Raw genomic sequence first — 15,555 nt, forward strand, 5'->3', positions numbered from 1 at the left:
GTACTCGTTTTGACGCTCTGCAGACAAAAATATGCTCGCCACGAGGTACAATAATCAATAGAGTATCATCGACCAAGTTAGAAGTCGGCTCACCAGTAAGTCACTGATCGAAACGAAGAGATCGGTTTACCAGCAACCTATCGCCCACAAATGGGTTGGGACTGGCAGTTTGATGAAAGCCTGACGTCGAAGACAGGCATGATAGGGGGATAAGTCAGAAAGGCAACGATTGCCGCGAGGTCCGGGTGCAGAAGCATTGGCATTCATGGCATATACGTGACGCCGCCGTCGAGTTGTCCTGGGATAGCATGAGGACTGGAGTAGTTGGTCGACGAGGACCACAAGACGAGCTCAAAAGGGGTAGATCCATAATAATCGTCAGTCAAATGGATGCTGCTGGCATACGGGACTGTCGAAAATGTCGGAAAGCGACCGGAATGCACTGCTGCTGACTGCTTGAGAGGTGATCGTTGGAAACAAAGCCCGGGTGCCCTCAAACAAGAGGGCGCCGATCGCACGCATGTGCGTGAGACGCTCGCTGTACCGTCTCGCTTCCTGGTGCACGTCATTAGTAGAGATTCTAGAATCAAGAGGAGTATGGACTTCACATAACCGATGCGGCGACAACCTCCAGCGCCGAGGATGGAAATGACAGCTGCGCAAGCGATGTTGTACCCAACAGTTAACGTATTCATGAATCAATCAATGTATTCATAAACCAAGCTACTTTGAGACGTAAGTTGAACGACCGCATGGAAGAAACGGCAGCGGAGTCAAGAGTCTTCTAGTGTGATCATCATGTTTGAGTTAATTTAGGCCGCTCAGCTCGCAGAAACAAGACTGACGCATACGACTCACCATATCGCATACTGTATCGTCCCTAACCCTCGTATCAAGTCCGTGCCCAGTCACAGCAAACAGATCAATGTGTCAGTCAGCCCAGGAGCACGACGCGGATGGCGGTCAACGTCAACAGCAACGTCGTCGAGCGCCTATGCTCAGCACCTCCCGAGAACCTCGGAGCCACGTACACGTGACCGCGACGCGTCCGACGCGCCGACGCGTCACCCTTCGCGCGATGTGGCTCAGCCGCCAACGCCCTCGCCGCTCTCAACGATCACACTGCACGCGACGCAATCCGAGAGAACAGAGCCAGATTGGTATAGGATGCAAGTACAGAGAGGATGGCCAGATTATGGGAGTGCTCTACTCTACAGGGGGTATAGTGTGATGAGATCCGATGTGCTACACCTCCGGCTAGCGACTACACGAATGTCCACGGCACATTAGCAACACAATAACGCAAAACAGATTACAAAGCGAGATACAGGTGAAATACAACAACATAGCAGTACATATACAGGTACAACAACAGAGTGAGACAATAAACAAACCAATAAGTTACGACAGACGTGGGCGGATCGTAACGGAGTCGTCCAATGGACGCGTTCACCGCCTCTTGCGAGTCGTGCGCTTGACGCCCTTCTCTGCACTCAGCTCGGCAGCAAGAGCCTCGCCCTTCTCGGTCCGCTTGCGCGTAGCGGTGCGGAGGGACTTGCGGCGCGGGCCCTCCTCCTCCTCGGGCTCAGGGGCCTGCTCGTCTGCGAGGTCGTCCACCTTCCGCTTCTTGCCTGCCACCTTGGCGGGCTCCTCCGCAACCACGGCCTCTCCGGACTCTGCCTTGAAGTCCACAGCGGTACTCGACCGCGATAGTTCCGGCGAGCCGTCCACGGGCGTGGCGGACCCCTGCGCTTGTGGCGTCGGCACCGGCGTAGGCGACACCGTCGCGATAGCAGGAGCCGAGTCCGCGATCCGAGCAGCGACGCGCTTGCTCACCCGGGACGGCGCAGTCGTGGCCCTCACCGCGCGGGCACGCTTCGGAGGAGGGGCGGGAGCAGCCAGCTGCGCCGGCATCTCGATGTCGACGTCCGCCTCGGCCTCGTTAGGCGCAGGCTCGGGCGCAGGTGTGGCGAGTGCGGGCGTGGCCATCTGCTCGACCTTCGCCTCGAGCGTGACGGCCTCCACTACTGGTTCCAGACCGAGCGGCGACTTCTTCGTCGTCGCAGCTCTTCGCGGGGTACGGCGGGGAGCTGTGGCGGGCCCCGCGCTCGCAACGGGCTTTGCCTTGGCTGCCTTGGGCTTCTTGGCCCGTGGCGCCGTGGCGCGCGCAGGGGTGCCGCGGTCGACGCCCTTGCCCTTGTCGAGCCGTGGCGCGGGGGGTGCTTGCTCGCCGCCCGCCTTCTGTGCGTCGGCCTTACGCACTGCCCTCTTCGGCCTTGATGCTGGCTCGGGATCAGGCTTCCCGTACGTCGCTTTCCGAATCTCGAAGTTGTGGATTGCGCTCATCCGGTCCATATGAATCGCAATGCCCGACCAGAAGAAGGTTCGGAAGTAGACGGGACGATATTCGCGTGCTACAGCCAAGTTTGATTAGCGTAGCCCAGGCCTCACTGAGATTGTGAACGTACTCATCGTCCCGTTGATCGTGTTCACAGTGCGTCTGCGGACCCGCATGTTCCAAAGCGCAAGGTGGGCCTTGTGGGACATCTTGTCGATGAGCTCGACAGCAGCCAGAGTGAAGACCGCATGACACTGCTCAAGGCTGAGCTCCTCGCCGATGAGGACGCCAACATCCTCCGGTCGACCGACGGTGGGATTGCCGTTCTTCTCCTGGAACAACGGCGCACTCGATGGCCCGCCACCTGTAGCTGCAGTCTTGCGCTCGTAGTCCGCAACTAGAGCGTCAAGGTATCGCGCCACAAACGGATGCGAAGCCAGCCATCGTCCATCCTCCAGGACGCCGGGGAGGACCTCCTTGACGTACGCAGTCTCGTAGGTGTAGGTGGCACGTTGAGGAGGTGGGGACGCAGCTCGAGGGAGAGGTTGTGGGCGGACGTAGTGCTCGCCACGGGAGGAGGAAGTGGGGAAGGTGAGGCGAGTGTAGGTCTCGCCGTCGGAGTCGGAAGAGGGAGTTGTGGCCCGAGAGGGCCCCGCGACGGGGCGGTCGTAGTCGTCGACGGCGTGGCGGTATTGGGACTGGTAGAATGCCGCGCCGTACATAGCTAGAGTGTGATGCTCGATGGGTGGGCGGTGTGTAGGATGAGGGTAGCGATGGACGCGCCGGAGTAGTCGATGTAGTCTGGGGTGTTCCGGGGACGGTGGAACGCGCGAGAGGAGGGCGGACGGAGAGGGAGGGATGGGTAGGATGGGATGATAGGATGAGCACAACGGGGGATGGGGGGTTGTGGACAAGGCAGGCGAGGTACTTATACTAAGAGCAGAGTGGCCTGCCTTTCCGGGCCATTGGGTGTGGCACGGCGCGTGCCCGCATCCTTCGATCGCCCACATCTGGGCTCGTGCGAATCGCCGCTCGCTGACGACGCCACTCCTCTTGCATTGTCGCCCAGTAGATACGGACCTCGGTCGCTACGTTTCAGGGTCGGATAGAGCGCACAAAAGGTGCAGTCACAAAAGAGCACAAAGCAAGGCGGGCGATGGTAACGAAGCCGTTGGCCATAGCGGAAGCATCGCTCTAGCCTTGATCTTGCCCGCGATCTCATCTTGTCCCCGATATGGGCGCTTCCTCGTGCCTTCCAGTGGCGCGCCACGCCCTGGCCACGCGCATCTTCCGCTCATCCGAGTCATCGGTCCGTTGTGGCCACAGTCCGCACGATTGCATGGCTCTAACGTAGCATAGTAGCGCATTTGCTGCATGTGCGGGACTGATTAACCTGGGGAGAGTGCGGGTTGTATTGTCTAAGAACTGCCCAACAAGGGTCCGCCTCAACGGAGACCATAATAAGCCTCGCCGGAGGGTCCAAGCGGTATTCGCTAACAATTGCTTCGTGCTGTCTGATGTCTTCCTTGCTACTATATGCGGATTATGTGCAGAAGAGCAACGGCTAAGCCTCGCGCTATCGCACTTACCGTAGGACCAATGGGAGGACTAAGGACTCAAAATGGCAGGTGCGCCTTAGATTGTCCAGGAAAGGCAACTTACCTCGAGAGATTTACCGTCGGCTGGCGGAGGCGCTAAGCGGCCTTCCTTGTATGGTAAGTCCGCTCGATCACTCGCACGATCACACCCGGGATCTCGCGTGTGCACACCGGCGCCACACCGTCCCAAACCGGCCCACACTCCGGGCTCCTTCCTGTTGCGGGCACTGCCTTTGCCCAGGCGCGTAGGGCGTGTACGACGACGTGTCGTCGCTCTTCGTCGCTCTCCGCCCCCTCGCCGCTTGCGTTTTCGCACTTGCAACTTTACGTGCCGACCGATTTGCTCAGTAGGGCCAGGCTAGAGAGGTAGCGGCTAGCATTAATTGTAGTGACATTGATCCATTATAGTAGGGCTTGTTACGGTCCTCTAATATCGCGCGGTGATGGCAGCAGCCGGTATGTACGCTACTAAGTTCTTAGATAATGTACGCTATTAGAATGAGAGTGTAATGTATGCTATTAGAACGAGAATGAAACGAAGTAGGCAGGCGTAGAGCGAGAAAGAAACAACCGCCATAAACGTGCACAATACTATTCTGCAGTCACTGAATGGCGTCGTCGCTCATCGGGGTCGCCGTTCTTGCTCCTGCGCTCGATGCGATCACCACGCGTTCGTCGTGCTTCGTTGATTGCTTTAAGTAGTGCAGTGGACCCTTTCCCGGCCTCGGGGTATGCATGTAAGAAGGCATGCTCATCGCGGGCGAACCTTTAGTAACAGCCAATACGAGTTAGCTCGCAAGGCCATACATTCTGAAACTATGGATGTACGCACCGCTGAATGAACTCTTCTGCTACAACCTTTCGCTGCTGGTATTTTGCTGCATACCGTGTCTTGTTCTCGCCTGTAAGCCATTCTCTCGGCCATTCACGCAGCGGCATGACATTGATGGACGGAATTCCAACATCCCAGAGTTCGATTACGTCTCTCCACGCATTTGCCTTGTCTCGTTTCCCATCACGCAATATGGGGATATTGAGCACACGTGCATCAGGTGGCGGCAGACTTGTGAGCGGCTGGATACCACTGAGTACAGGGAGCGAGTGTGACCTATGCAGTTGAAAGGGACTGCCCGTTGATGACGAGGCCCAGCTGGGAACGAGAGGAGATGGTGCGAGGCTGAGACTCTGCTGGACGGGAATGACAGGTTCCGAGTTACTAGGGGGTAGGCGATGCGATGGATGCGGTCCTGAGCCTCTCAGAGAGGTGAGGTCTGGAGTCTGCCAATAGTGCCCTCGTGCCGATGCAATGTTGTGTATAGGCGAAGGTGGGAACGTGAGCGGCAAGACTGACGCTGCTGCCGGATTCGGATGAGATTGAGGTGCATGTGACGGTTGTGTCGTAATAAGCCTTGGTAGTAGTACGGCGGGCTGAGGGCGTGTGCCAGTCACGCGGCTAGCCTGAGAATACAGCTCAGTCGTTGTGAATGTTCCGATTCTCGTATGCTGGGACGTGCATAGTGCACCTGATTTGCACTGTTCGTGAGTGACTAGTCCAAACAAATGAGACGTTGAACTGAACTCACCCGGGTACGATAGAGAAGGATGGACATGACCAATCGGATCTTGTGACATCACCTGAGGTGGGACAGCCCATGCGCTGAGTGCTGTCGCGACCATCGATGTGATGTCTTGTTGGATGGACAACAGGCTGTTCCGGAAGAGGTCCTCAACATCTGCGGCTGCCTCCGCCTTCACTGCCTTGCCAGTGTCGTTCCTCTGGTCAGTGATTGTCGCTGTTGGCTGGAGTGCATCGATATGGGATTCCTCGTACATGTACAACTCATCCAGTAGATACCGAATGAGCGTGTCACGCTAAAATGATGAGACGGCATAGTACTATATGAGACTCAATGATGATGCTTGGTTATGCATGCACACTCACATGTTCGCCCTTTGCCCATCCTCCCCACCAACGAACACGTGCCAGTGTCCATCGCTCCTCAGCTGGAGCGAGCATGAAGCGAAACTGTGCTCCCCCTCGCCGGAAGGTGTGTGTCGTGAAGTTTCCGTTTACCTTCTGCGCGATCCCAGCAGCTGACGTAAAATGGTCCAAAAGCTTCTGTACTGTGTCGTGAGAGACCGGGAGGTGCGGCTGAATGATCCCGTTGGGACCGATGACAGGGAACAGATACTCTTCATCGCACAGCGGGCGGAGATAGTGAAAGCGCTCGAGATAATTGAGCCACACAGGTAGGTGATGAAACATATTTGCCGCTGAGAGGTGAGGCTGATTGTAGATATGAAAGGTATTGCCTTTGCACGCAACGAGTACATCAAAATCCCAGTTAGCAAGTGCAGTTCACCGTGTAACCTCGCCGAGTACGTACCTTCTAACTCAGTTTCAAGCTCGCCATTCTTGTCCAGCTTGCGCTGCCAACCTTTCCGGTCAGTCACTTCAATCTTGAAGAACGGCTGAGAGAGCGGTGCTGGGCTTATATGCCCCAGTCGGTAATGTTTGCGCTTCAATCCAGCGGTCTCAAAGTTGCTGACACAAAGTGATTTGTCAGCCAAATCATGCTTAGATGTGGCGCTTAGGCAATCATCGTACCGTGTCCAGATGGTCCACCCCGTTGAAGCAAAAGCACGGAAGAACAGGTGTGTTGTGACCTTTGTTCGGTGTGCTACGTCTCTTGGAGTAACCATGGCTTCTGCAGGAGGACATTCGGTCTCTGACCACTCGATGATCGCCTTCAAATAGTCATATCGCATTGCGACCGAGTGAGTCCGCTCTCCGCCGTCCGCGTTTGCTTTGTTCTTGATTGCCTTCAGGATGTCGCGAACTTCTGCACATGTTGCAGGGTTTCCAACCCAGCGGCTACGATGCTCATCGAACCGCCATTCCCCACGGTATAGATCGCCTTCACTAGTGGGTACGTCAATTGATGAGTGAAATGTGCGTGCAAATAATTCAGCAAGTTGTTGATGATGGCTTACTATTCTTCCCAGTACTTCTTGGCAGCAGCATGTGCGCCCTCTGCTGTCGAGACGCCGCGCTTCTCGTGTAGGCACTTGAATGTGATATACAGCGCAAGTGCTTCTCCTGAGCACCGCTTCGGAGGCCCTGAAAACGCTTCAGGGAACTCCGGATCGGCACCCATCGCAGCGTCTGCAACGTCCTTCGCAATCGGTAGTGCACTGGTCCCACTAATATCGCCCGTCTGTCCATTTGGCAGGCTATAACTGGCCGCCCAATTCTGCATCCGGACGAGGTAACCTGCATAGCCGTCGCGAGTGCTCTTCGTGTGCTTATGTGACTTCCCTGCTTCCTTTGTAGCACGAAGAATTTCAAGACCAACGAGAGGAGTGTCAGCCGCGGTGGTCGTTGCCTTCGAAGAACGCTTTCGTGGAGAGGATGGCCCTGAGACAGCCGTCGCTGGGAACGGTACTGCTATAGATGCTGACCGCTCAGATTTTGCTCGAGGCATCTCAGTTGTAGGATAGGGAAGAGCAAGGTCCGTCGTCAGCAGGGATGCAAGCTGAGATGGGTACAGCCCTCAGGCTACCTCGAATTCTCGATCAGGGTCCGTCCGTTGCGATCCTGACCAGCTTCCATATTTGACATGCACCGCGCCGCTCCCCGAGTCCGCGTAGTGTTTCATGACGTCTATACGTAGCCTTTTGAGTTTCACTATCTCGTGTGTACATACAATATCAGAGGCCACATCAATCTCAAAAGAATACCTCCACTGTTGAACTACCTATTGACCTACTACTCTCGCAAGACCTCTCGCCCGCCCAGCCTTCTTGCGTGCCGATTCTCTGTTGGAGCTGCTGGAGCTTGTACGAGCTTCGTGTACCTCTTGTACTAGCATACACTAGCAACGCTACTCGACAATGAGCTCTTGCTACGCTTCAAGCTAATGGCACTCACAGTTGACAGCATCCGAAGCGATGACCAACTGGACATGATGGACATTGGGTGGCCGTGCACATTATGATGATGAGGTGCGCGGGATATACGGAGAGTCGTGTGGGAGCTTGAGGCTGCCCGACTTCCGCAGAGCCAATCGAGGGCACTTTGAGACCTTGCGCATCGTCACGCCGGTTGCAGTCGCAGTTACAGTCCCCAGCCGCATCGAGGAGGTGCGGTCAAATCCAAGCGTTGTTTTCTCTCGCCACCTTAGCTATCATGACGGGCTGCGTATTCTCCTGATCGCTGTTGTTCATGAGTCGCGCTTAGCTGGTCGTCCTCATGAGGACGTCAACACAACTGCGCGCACAGCTATTGATCCCGTCAGGGCCATCACGGGATTCGGCTCAGGTGCAACTTCAGGCCGTTGCTACCCATTGACACCTGATCCACAGAGGTCGTGGTACGTTCTCTTGGCGGCGCCGGAGTCGAGCGAGTTGAGTCACGCACGCAACAGCGACTGAGGGTCATGGTCAAGCAACTTTACCGGCTCAGGGACTGCAACAAGCTGTCAGTCCGAACACACCAGCTCTACAAACCTGAGGACTCACTCTTCAACCGCAGAGCCAACTTTGCTCGCATACTCAACCCGGCCGGCTCTTCTCCTCGAGCTCCTCGTCCTCCGCATGGTCAACATAGATCTCGGAGCCCTTGTCCTTTGGCTCGGGGCCAGCAATGCCGATGAGCAGCCCAGCTTGGGCATCTTCGGTACAAGTCGCTTGCGCAGGGCATCGGAGGCGGGACATGGGGAAGAGGAGACGACGTCACGAAGTGGGCAACGGATGACACAGATGTGCAACCACTGCCAACGACGCGTCGCAGGACACGCCGGAGGGTGAAGGCAATCGGCCGCCCGTCACCGTCGTACCGGCTGGTGGTGCCATACCAGTTCCACCAACATTGCCCGTTCCCGATGATCCTGCCCGTGTTGTGCGTGTCGATGGTGAAGTCGCGGCTGGTCATGACGAACCAGGAGGCTTGGTCCTGCAGGTCCTGCACGGTGCAATGTCAGATGCGGAAACGCGCGAGACGAATGGACAGCTTAGTTTACCTAGATATACACGACGCGGTACGTGTTTTGGGGGTTCATCCAGTATGGCAGCTTTGCCGTGAACTGTCATCTGGGTCAGCGAGAGGGGAGAAGGTGAGTGACACTCGTACACATGTTCAAGTAGCCGTGCAGGTCAACTCGAGACTCCACCCGGTCCCACATTATCTTCCTACACATCGTCAACTCCAGTTGACTCAGTCACAGGGGCAGCGTACTCACCTCGCCACGTTGTAGACACCCTCTGAGATGACCGTTGTACCATAATGACCGCACCGCGCAATAGCAGCCTCATACTATGCACAGCAAGACACCTCTATCAGATCCTGTCCAACGTCCATAGATCAAGTCCAGCGTACCTATTCCGTGTCGTCCAGGCCCTCTCCCAATGGCTGAATAGTTCAGTTATTTCCGACCTCCCAGTCGTCCACCCACGCAAGCATCCGCGCAAACTGAACGCTCGTGCCGAAGGTTGTAAGAAGCATGCGTACAGCCAGCATCCTTCCCGGTACTCGCGGCAAGTTTGAGCGAGAATGGGCCCACTGGTCTCGGCCGCCGAGCCCATTTCGGACGGGATCGCAGATACCAGCAGTCAAAATGTCGGCATGGCCTGCGGAGGCATGTCGGTTAGTGGTCGGGGATGTACAGCAGATGGTGAAGAGGAAGAGGAAGGGGCCGGTGCACGAGACAAGAGCGCGGCTAGAGTTCGTGTAGGACTTCATAGGTTTCAGCGTGGGTTAACAACAATGGACCAGGAGAAGGACTTACGTGGATATCAACCACAATAAGGGATTGTGAGCTGGCACTGGCAGGCCGCGTAGTGCTCGGCAGTGCTGATCAGTGCGACAGCGCGCGGCTGTGTTCAGTAAAGAGGATTAAGTGGGTAAAGTGCGACGTACACTTTATTTTACTCGGCCCGAGTAAATCTGGTAAATTTCCTGGCCCGTGCGTGGGTCTTTGGTAAATCTGCGGAGCAACAGAAGGACGCCGAGTGATCCTAAGGGCACGTTCCCTGATACTCCGTGATCTGTGGGTCCATGCCTAGCTGCGAACCTCAGGGTCGATTTCGGCAGCCGTTGTCATGATGTAATGAGTACTAGCCACAGAGATCAAGAAAGCGAAAACACCGCGGCCAGACACCACGGCATTACAGAATACATTGGAGGGCATCGTTACATCCATGAATCAGTTCTACATGCCCGACAACATAATCTCTGCGGCCCAGTCAGAACCACACGTATCACTGCAGGCAGGCATCCCTCGTATACGAGCGCACTTCTCAGAACGTCTCGCAGTAGGCGGTGTTAACAACGGCGGGTAGGACGTGTAGCGTAGGCTCACCCATCTTAGCTCGAGGGCTGTACCACTAGCACGCCCAGGGCCATAGGCTGCCCAGATCAAAGACACGAGACATAAAGTATGATTCGGGGGCTCAACACTCCATTGTACAGGTTGTGAGCGGCAGTGATAGGTAGTCGCTCACCTCATTATCCTAGTGCCCTTGTGTCTGCCACCCAGCATCCAGACGCCGACGGCTGATCTCCCGCGTGTGGATTTGCACCCTGCATCAGCCTGGAATTGAGTATATTTGAGTACATCGAATGTAGGCGTGCGCACGCGCGTCGCGCGGTGAGTGTGGAGGACTCGGGTTTGCGCGCGACAAGGAAGGGCGGCGGCGGGGAATGCGAGGCTCAGTGACAGAGAGCATAGGCGTCGTTCGCGTTGCCTCCGTACTGAAAGGCAGGAGAGTGTGTGTGAGACGAGCCCAAGACTTGCACGCGTTCGAGTCTTCGAGATGGAGGACTCCGATGCGAAGGAAAGGACGCGTCCGATGCGAAGGGAAGGACGCGTCGCGTCGCGGTACGCGTGCGGAATGAGATCCGGAGAAGGCGCTGACTCAGCACCGGTGCCCGATGCGGCAAGATCCAGCGAGATCGTGGCATCCCGGCGATTTACTGGATTTACCCGGCATTGTAAAGTTCCTGAATAAAAAGAACTTATTCTTGGCTCCCGACCACCATGGCGCCCTCTCGTGGTTTTACAGCCCTGCCTCCAACGCTGCACACGACGCTCGCCAACCACAAGGGTGCCGTCCACGTCGTCAGATACGCAAAAGGGTCAGCAAAATACGTCCTCACCGGTGGGCAGGACCGAACTGTGCGCCTCTGGAACCCCGAGCTCGGCACTGAGATCAAGAAATACGCCGCGCATGGCTACGAAGTGCTCTCCGTTGCCATGTAAGACGCATGTAGTCTACATTCTGCGTCCCATTGCTGAAGTGCGCGTGCAGTTCTCATGATAACGCGAAATTCGCGTCCTCTGGGGGCGACCGCTCCGTCTTCCTGTGGGACGTCACGACAGGGACGACCATCCGGAGGATAGCCGGGCACATGAGCAAGATCTTCGTCGTAGACTTCAACGCTGACGCGAGTGTGGTTGCCAGTGGTACGTCCCTGTCCAGCTGCCACAGCCCCGCAGCTCCGACAGACCACTAGCTCTTCGTAGGGTCGTACGACTCCACCGTCCGGCTGTGGGACCTCAAGGCGCAGAACCGACAGGCGATCCAGGTGCTCAATGAAGCCCGCGACGCGGTGCAGACGCTGCACGTTGGTCCTACGTACGTACTCACGGGTTCAGTGGATGGGCACGTCCGCACGTATGATCTCCGTATGGGCGAGCTCCGGAGCGACTACATTGGACGTACGTGCACCTCGTATGCAGCGATACCTACTCCCACTCACCCGTTGCTACTCGTGCAGATCCGGTCACCTCGGTCGTTCCGTCGCAAGACGGTCAGACGTACCTCGCCACGACCCTCGACGCGCACGTCCGGCTCATGGACGCCTCCACCGGGAAGATGCTCAACGACTTCCAGGGCGCGACCATATCCTCTTACCGCTGCCGGGCATGCTTCGGCCACGGAGAAGCTAGTGTCGTCTGTGGAGACGAAGCGGGGAAGGTCTGGGCGTGGGACTTGCTGGATGTGCGTAGTTTCGTGTTGGGTACTGCTCGTTGCTGACGGAACTGGCGTAGGCTGCTCCTCTACAACCGAATCCACCACCGAAAGTGCACGATCGATCCATCACCTGGGTTGAGTACCATCCCGTTGAGGCCGGTGAGCTTGTCACCTCTGGTGCCGACGGACTCGTGAAGGTCTGGCGACACCCGACAGCCCCTTAGTGAGCTCGGCGACGCTCTGCCTTATATTGGAACGGCAGGTGTAAGATGCAGCAGCTTGAGAGGGAAGACGATGTGCTTCGTGCGCCCACATGTATACAATGATTAGCGTCCATATCCTAGCAGGTGTACAACAGTAATCAAACACACGATAGTCCAAACAAGAGCAAGTATGCTACACGTCGAATCTCCACACCCTCACCCCGTCTACATCCGAACTGATAATTCTTCTCTCGTCAAATACGACCGTACCCTTGACCGCCGCCGCCGAGCGCAATCGCTCCTCCTCACTCCAGCTCGTCCGCTCGCCTTCCTCCGCGTCCTCGACCTCGACTCCGCCAGACACCTCTGCGCCCGTCCCGCCCTCGAGGTCCCACACCCATAAGCTGCCGTTCACACCGAGGCTGACGCACCGCCCGTCTGCCAGCGCGAGCGCAGACACAGGTCCGATCTGCCCGTGCAGGCTGCGTACGAAGGTTAGCTTTGGCACGGCGGTGGGCGAGGACGACGCGGGGAGGTTGAGGCGGTAGAGCTGCAGCGCACTCGCAGTATGCATGCTCGACGACGTGTAGGTCGAGTTAGTACTCGGAGGCGGCGAAGGCGATGCCGCCGCCGACGACGACGACGACGGGGCGGGCGAGACCGCGCGCGACTGCTCGAGGAGCGGGTCGCCCGGGGCGAGGACGACCCACTTCCCGTCCGTCTGCGTGTCCGCGACGCGCGCGACCTTGCGCGCCCACTGCTCGCGAATGAGCCGCAGCTTCCGCTCGTCGATCCAACCCTGCGGCACGTCGATCGCGCGCGTCGTGCGCGACGCTGCTACGGTCATCCGCGCGTCCGCATCGGCATCCGCGCCGCTTGCGATGAGCAGCTCCGTCGCGCCGACGCTCCAGTGCGCGGGGTAGACGGGGATCGCGTAGGCGAGCACAAGTTTGTACGTCGAGGCTGAGGGCGCGGAGAGTACGAGCGAGCTCGGCGGGTGTGAGGTGAAGGAGGTGAGCGTCTGGGTGTGGACGACGGTGTCGCCGGAGAGGTCGTAGAGTGATAAGTGGAACGACTCCGAGAGTGTGACGAGCAAAGGATGATGGTAGACGGCCTGGATGATAGGGGTGGTGCGTGCGGTCCTTGTTGTGGGCACGAAAGTCAGTAATCGTGCGGAGTGCGCGAGCGTGTGATGGTCGACGTTGAAGACGGAGAACTCGCCCGTCGACAGGAATGAGATGAGGCGGATACGATGCGTGGCTGAGGGTGGGGATTGGTCCAGTGCGAGAGCTGTAATGCGAATGGGATCCGACGTCCGGCTGGAGGGAGAACGCAGCGTATGTGTCTTGTGCCCAGGAGATGCGAGTGATATCCGGGGCACAGTTGACGGGCGAGATGATGCAGAAATGGTCATGTTGCCTGCCAGCAGCAGGAAAGTCTGTTCGTCGGGTAGGGTTTCAGCTTGGCGAGGGGTCGAAGGCATTCGGAGCCTTGAGTAGTCGAGACCAGTATGTAGGTTCTCGACGGAGCAGCGGCCTGGGTAATGTATGATACATTAGCTGTAACCAGATTCGACGAAAGCGAGTACGCACCCTTTCGCCAGTTGGAGCTTATGCGGAACATCCACTTCCAATCCTTCACGTCCTCCGACTTGGCTCGTCCCGGCAGCGGCCTGACCTCCCTCCCATCCGCTCGGCCAATAAAGCCTCTCACTCCGCGGAGTCTAGGTCGGCTGTACTCACTCAGGTACATATTCTTCCACAGCTATTGCTAGATGTTCAACGACAACGAGATCGACGTAGTGCTAGGGTTGGTATGTACCTGGTTATCGAGCGCGAGTCTTGCCCAGTTCCTGTTCGTGCGCTGGACAGCGCATAGGTCGGTCCATGAGAGACAGGAGAAGATGACAAGGATGAGCTCGTCGTAGAGTAGGTTGTCGAAGGTAGATTGGGTCTTATGAGTGTGGTTGGATCCTCCAGGCGAATGCAGGCGCTTCGGAGGAGGTAGCGGGGCGGGGGACAGGGGCCGCTTGCTACGTTCCTTGATCATATTGGGCCCTCAGAGCAAAGGGATATGTCGAGGTTGTGAGGCAAGTCGTGGACGATCTCGAGGGGGTATTCTCGTTCTCCCTATCCAGAGTGGGCGATTTGTCAGCGCACGGTGCGGATACGACGGCGGCCGTTCGAAAGATCGGCCGACGGAAGCAAGTGTGCTGAAGTCTTGGTGGTTTGTGTGGTGCGGTCACTTGTCGGCGAGCCTTCGACGCACTGGAGGGCAGAAGACAGTACTTGAGGGATGGTAATCAGGAGCCCGTTCGCACTGGAGACCAACTGGAGACGATCCAGAGACGATCGACAGCAGCGGAACGGCCGATAGACGCCCATAGATGCCGCAGATCGAACTTCGCTCGCTGGTTGATAGCCACCTGCACTTGTGCCGCCAAACCCATCCATGTCAATATAAACACAACATCGGCTGCCTTGCTGTCAAACGGATTCGCGAATACGACATACAGTGACATGCGATGCCTGCACATTCCAAGCAACCGATCGACACCGCTACGCTCTGCGGAATTTCTTCAATCATTCCTGAACATGTCTCTCAGAAACTTAGAGTCGCTGGACGGTTTGTACAGTCACCATTGGGTCCACTACTACATTCAATTGATATGTCTACATAGACTACTTGTGTATGATCGTGACACGGCCGTAATGCTCCTTGCCGATGGAGCAAGCGCGGTCTTGGTTGACCTTACGCTGTGCCTTGATCCGTTCAAACCGACCCCATGGCTCAAAGAGAGCAACACCATCTTGATTGTCATCGGTTCACTCGATGAAGTAGAGGTATGTTTGGATGCGTCGTAGACCTCTTCACTCATCTCACATATCTGTCTAGCAACCGTACCCGCCTGTTGTGTTGCCATTACATGCCCGCCCGGTCGAAGTTGACCTCCAGCTGGTTTTGCGTGCCTTGTCGGTCAGAGAGGCGCCGCACCTCGATCTTCAGCTCTGGAACAAAGCAATAACTTTGCGCGAGCGGGCCTCGGCTGAGAAGAAGAATGGTTGATGCTCTCGCCATCCACAAAGCTCTTCGTACGATTACGACGATGTGCTACCACTGCGTGACCGGGACATTCTTGTATCACCAGTATATAACATGTCTGAATTTATGTCTTGTATAGAGGTTTATCAACAGTCCCAGTCATATCGGTGTATAGTTGACTTGCTTGAGCCATCAGATCCGAGGGCACAACGAAAAGAAAGCAACGATTTGTACTGCGATGATTGAGCTGCATTTTAGTACATGTGCTGATATTTCGTGCGATTCGGCGTGCTGGTTTATAGGACATACGCCGTTGATGTAGTCACTAGAAGAGAAAGAAAAGGCTAGCGACTCCGAGTTGACTCCGAGGCTAACAACTGCAACCACTACACTTGCCTTT

At 56.7% G+C, this 15,555-nt stretch overlaps 6 protein-coding genes across 6 annotated transcripts; 3 read left to right on the forward strand and 3 right to left on the reverse strand.

Annotated features, from left to right (window-relative positions):
• Positions 1-1,449: 1,449 nt before the first annotated feature.
• C8Q71DRAFT_727269 (uncharacterized protein) lies at positions 1,450-3,060 on the reverse strand (the record flags this gene model as incomplete). Its single annotated transcript, XM_047921841.1, has 2 exons — positions 1,450-2,414; positions 2,469-3,060. The coding sequence occupies 2 exons, from the start codon at positions 3,058-3,060 to the stop codon at positions 1,450-1,452; spliced, it is 1,557 nt and encodes a 518-aa protein (XP_047774060.1).
• A 1,467-nt stretch (positions 3,061-4,527) lies between these two features.
• C8Q71DRAFT_842312 (uncharacterized protein) lies at positions 4,528-7,421 on the reverse strand (the record flags this gene model as incomplete). Its single annotated transcript, XM_047926545.1, has 8 exons — positions 4,528-4,702; positions 4,769-5,291; positions 5,520-5,808; positions 5,879-6,249; positions 6,324-6,481; positions 6,545-6,859; positions 6,931-7,102; positions 7,178-7,421. The coding sequence occupies 8 exons, from the start codon at positions 7,419-7,421 to the stop codon at positions 4,528-4,530; spliced, it is 2,247 nt and encodes a 748-aa protein (XP_047774061.1).
• Positions 7,422-10,067: 2,646 nt separating this feature from the next.
• On the forward strand, positions 10,068-10,885 carry C8Q71DRAFT_784669 (uncharacterized protein). The gene is made up of 3 exons (XM_047925036.1): positions 10,068-10,385; positions 10,438-10,516; positions 10,572-10,885. Exons 1-3 carry the CDS (start codon positions 10,374-10,376, stop codon positions 10,829-10,831), a joined length of 351 nt encoding a protein of 116 aa, XP_047774062.1. The 5' UTR covers positions 10,068-10,373; the 3' UTR covers positions 10,832-10,885.
• Positions 10,886-10,965: 80 nt separating this feature from the next.
• On the forward strand, positions 10,966-12,309 carry C8Q71DRAFT_784672 (nuclear mRNA splicing protein). Its single transcript, XM_047925037.1, has 5 exons — positions 10,966-11,191; positions 11,245-11,399; positions 11,460-11,654; positions 11,714-11,937; positions 11,988-12,309. The coding sequence occupies exons 1-5, from the start codon at positions 10,974-10,976 to the stop codon at positions 12,132-12,134; spliced, it is 939 nt and encodes a 312-aa protein (XP_047774063.1). The 5' UTR covers positions 10,966-10,973; the 3' UTR covers positions 12,135-12,309.
• On the reverse strand, positions 12,307-14,550 carry C8Q71DRAFT_842319 (uncharacterized protein; the record flags this gene model as incomplete). Its single annotated transcript, XM_047926546.1, has 3 exons — positions 13,935-14,550; positions 13,706-13,877; positions 12,307-13,649 (listed from the first exon to the last, which is right to left on the reverse strand). The coding sequence occupies exons 1-3, from the start codon at positions 14,160-14,162 to the stop codon at positions 12,307-12,309; spliced, it is 1,743 nt and encodes a 580-aa protein (XP_047774064.1). The 5' UTR covers positions 14,163-14,550.
• On the forward strand, positions 14,544-15,327 carry C8Q71DRAFT_784680 (uncharacterized protein). The gene is made up of 3 exons (XM_047925038.1): positions 14,544-14,738; positions 14,794-14,956; positions 15,009-15,327. The coding sequence occupies exons 1-3, from the start codon at positions 14,638-14,640 to the stop codon at positions 15,177-15,179; spliced, it is 435 nt and encodes a 144-aa protein (XP_047774065.1). The 5' UTR covers positions 14,544-14,637; the 3' UTR covers positions 15,180-15,327.
• Positions 15,328-15,555: the final 228 nt, after the last annotated feature.

The sequence above is a fragment of the Rhodofomes roseus genome (assembly GCF_022264815.1).
Source record: "Rhodofomes roseus strain CIRM-BRFM 1785 chromosome Unknown C8Q71scaffold_29, whole genome shotgun sequence".
In the NCBI taxonomy this organism is placed as follows: domain Eukaryota; kingdom Fungi; phylum Basidiomycota; class Agaricomycetes; order Polyporales; family Fomitopsidaceae; genus Rhodofomes; species Rhodofomes roseus.

Excerpts from the sequence above, each read along its gene's own strand:
- C8Q71DRAFT_784680 (XM_047925038.1), top strand. The coding sequence starts at position 14,638 with ATGCCTGCACATTCCAAGCAACCGATCGACACCGCTACGCTCTGCGGA. Across the intron at positions 14,739-14,793 it reads AAACTTAGAGTCGCTGGACG|ACTACTTGTGTATGATCGTG; the intron begins GTTTGTACAGTC and ends ATGTCTACATAG. Across the intron at positions 14,957-15,008 it reads GTTCACTCGATGAAGTAGAG|CAACCGTACCCGCCTGTTGT; the intron begins GTATGTTTGGAT and ends ATATCTGTCTAG.
- C8Q71DRAFT_784669 (XM_047925036.1), top strand. Across the intron at positions 10,517-10,571 it reads CCCGCGTGTGGATTTGCACC|GCGCGTCGCGCGGTGAGTGT; the intron begins CTGCATCAGCCT and ends AGGCGTGCGCAC.
- C8Q71DRAFT_784672 (XM_047925037.1), top strand. The coding sequence starts at position 10,974 with ATGGCGCCCTCTCGTGGTTTTACAGCCCTGCCTCCAACGCTGCACACG. Across the intron at positions 11,400-11,459 it reads CGCGAGTGTGGTTGCCAGTG|GGTCGTACGACTCCACCGTC; the intron begins GTACGTCCCTGT and ends AGCTCTTCGTAG. Across the intron at positions 11,655-11,713 it reads CCGGAGCGACTACATTGGAC|ATCCGGTCACCTCGGTCGTT; the intron begins GTACGTGCACCT and ends CTACTCGTGCAG.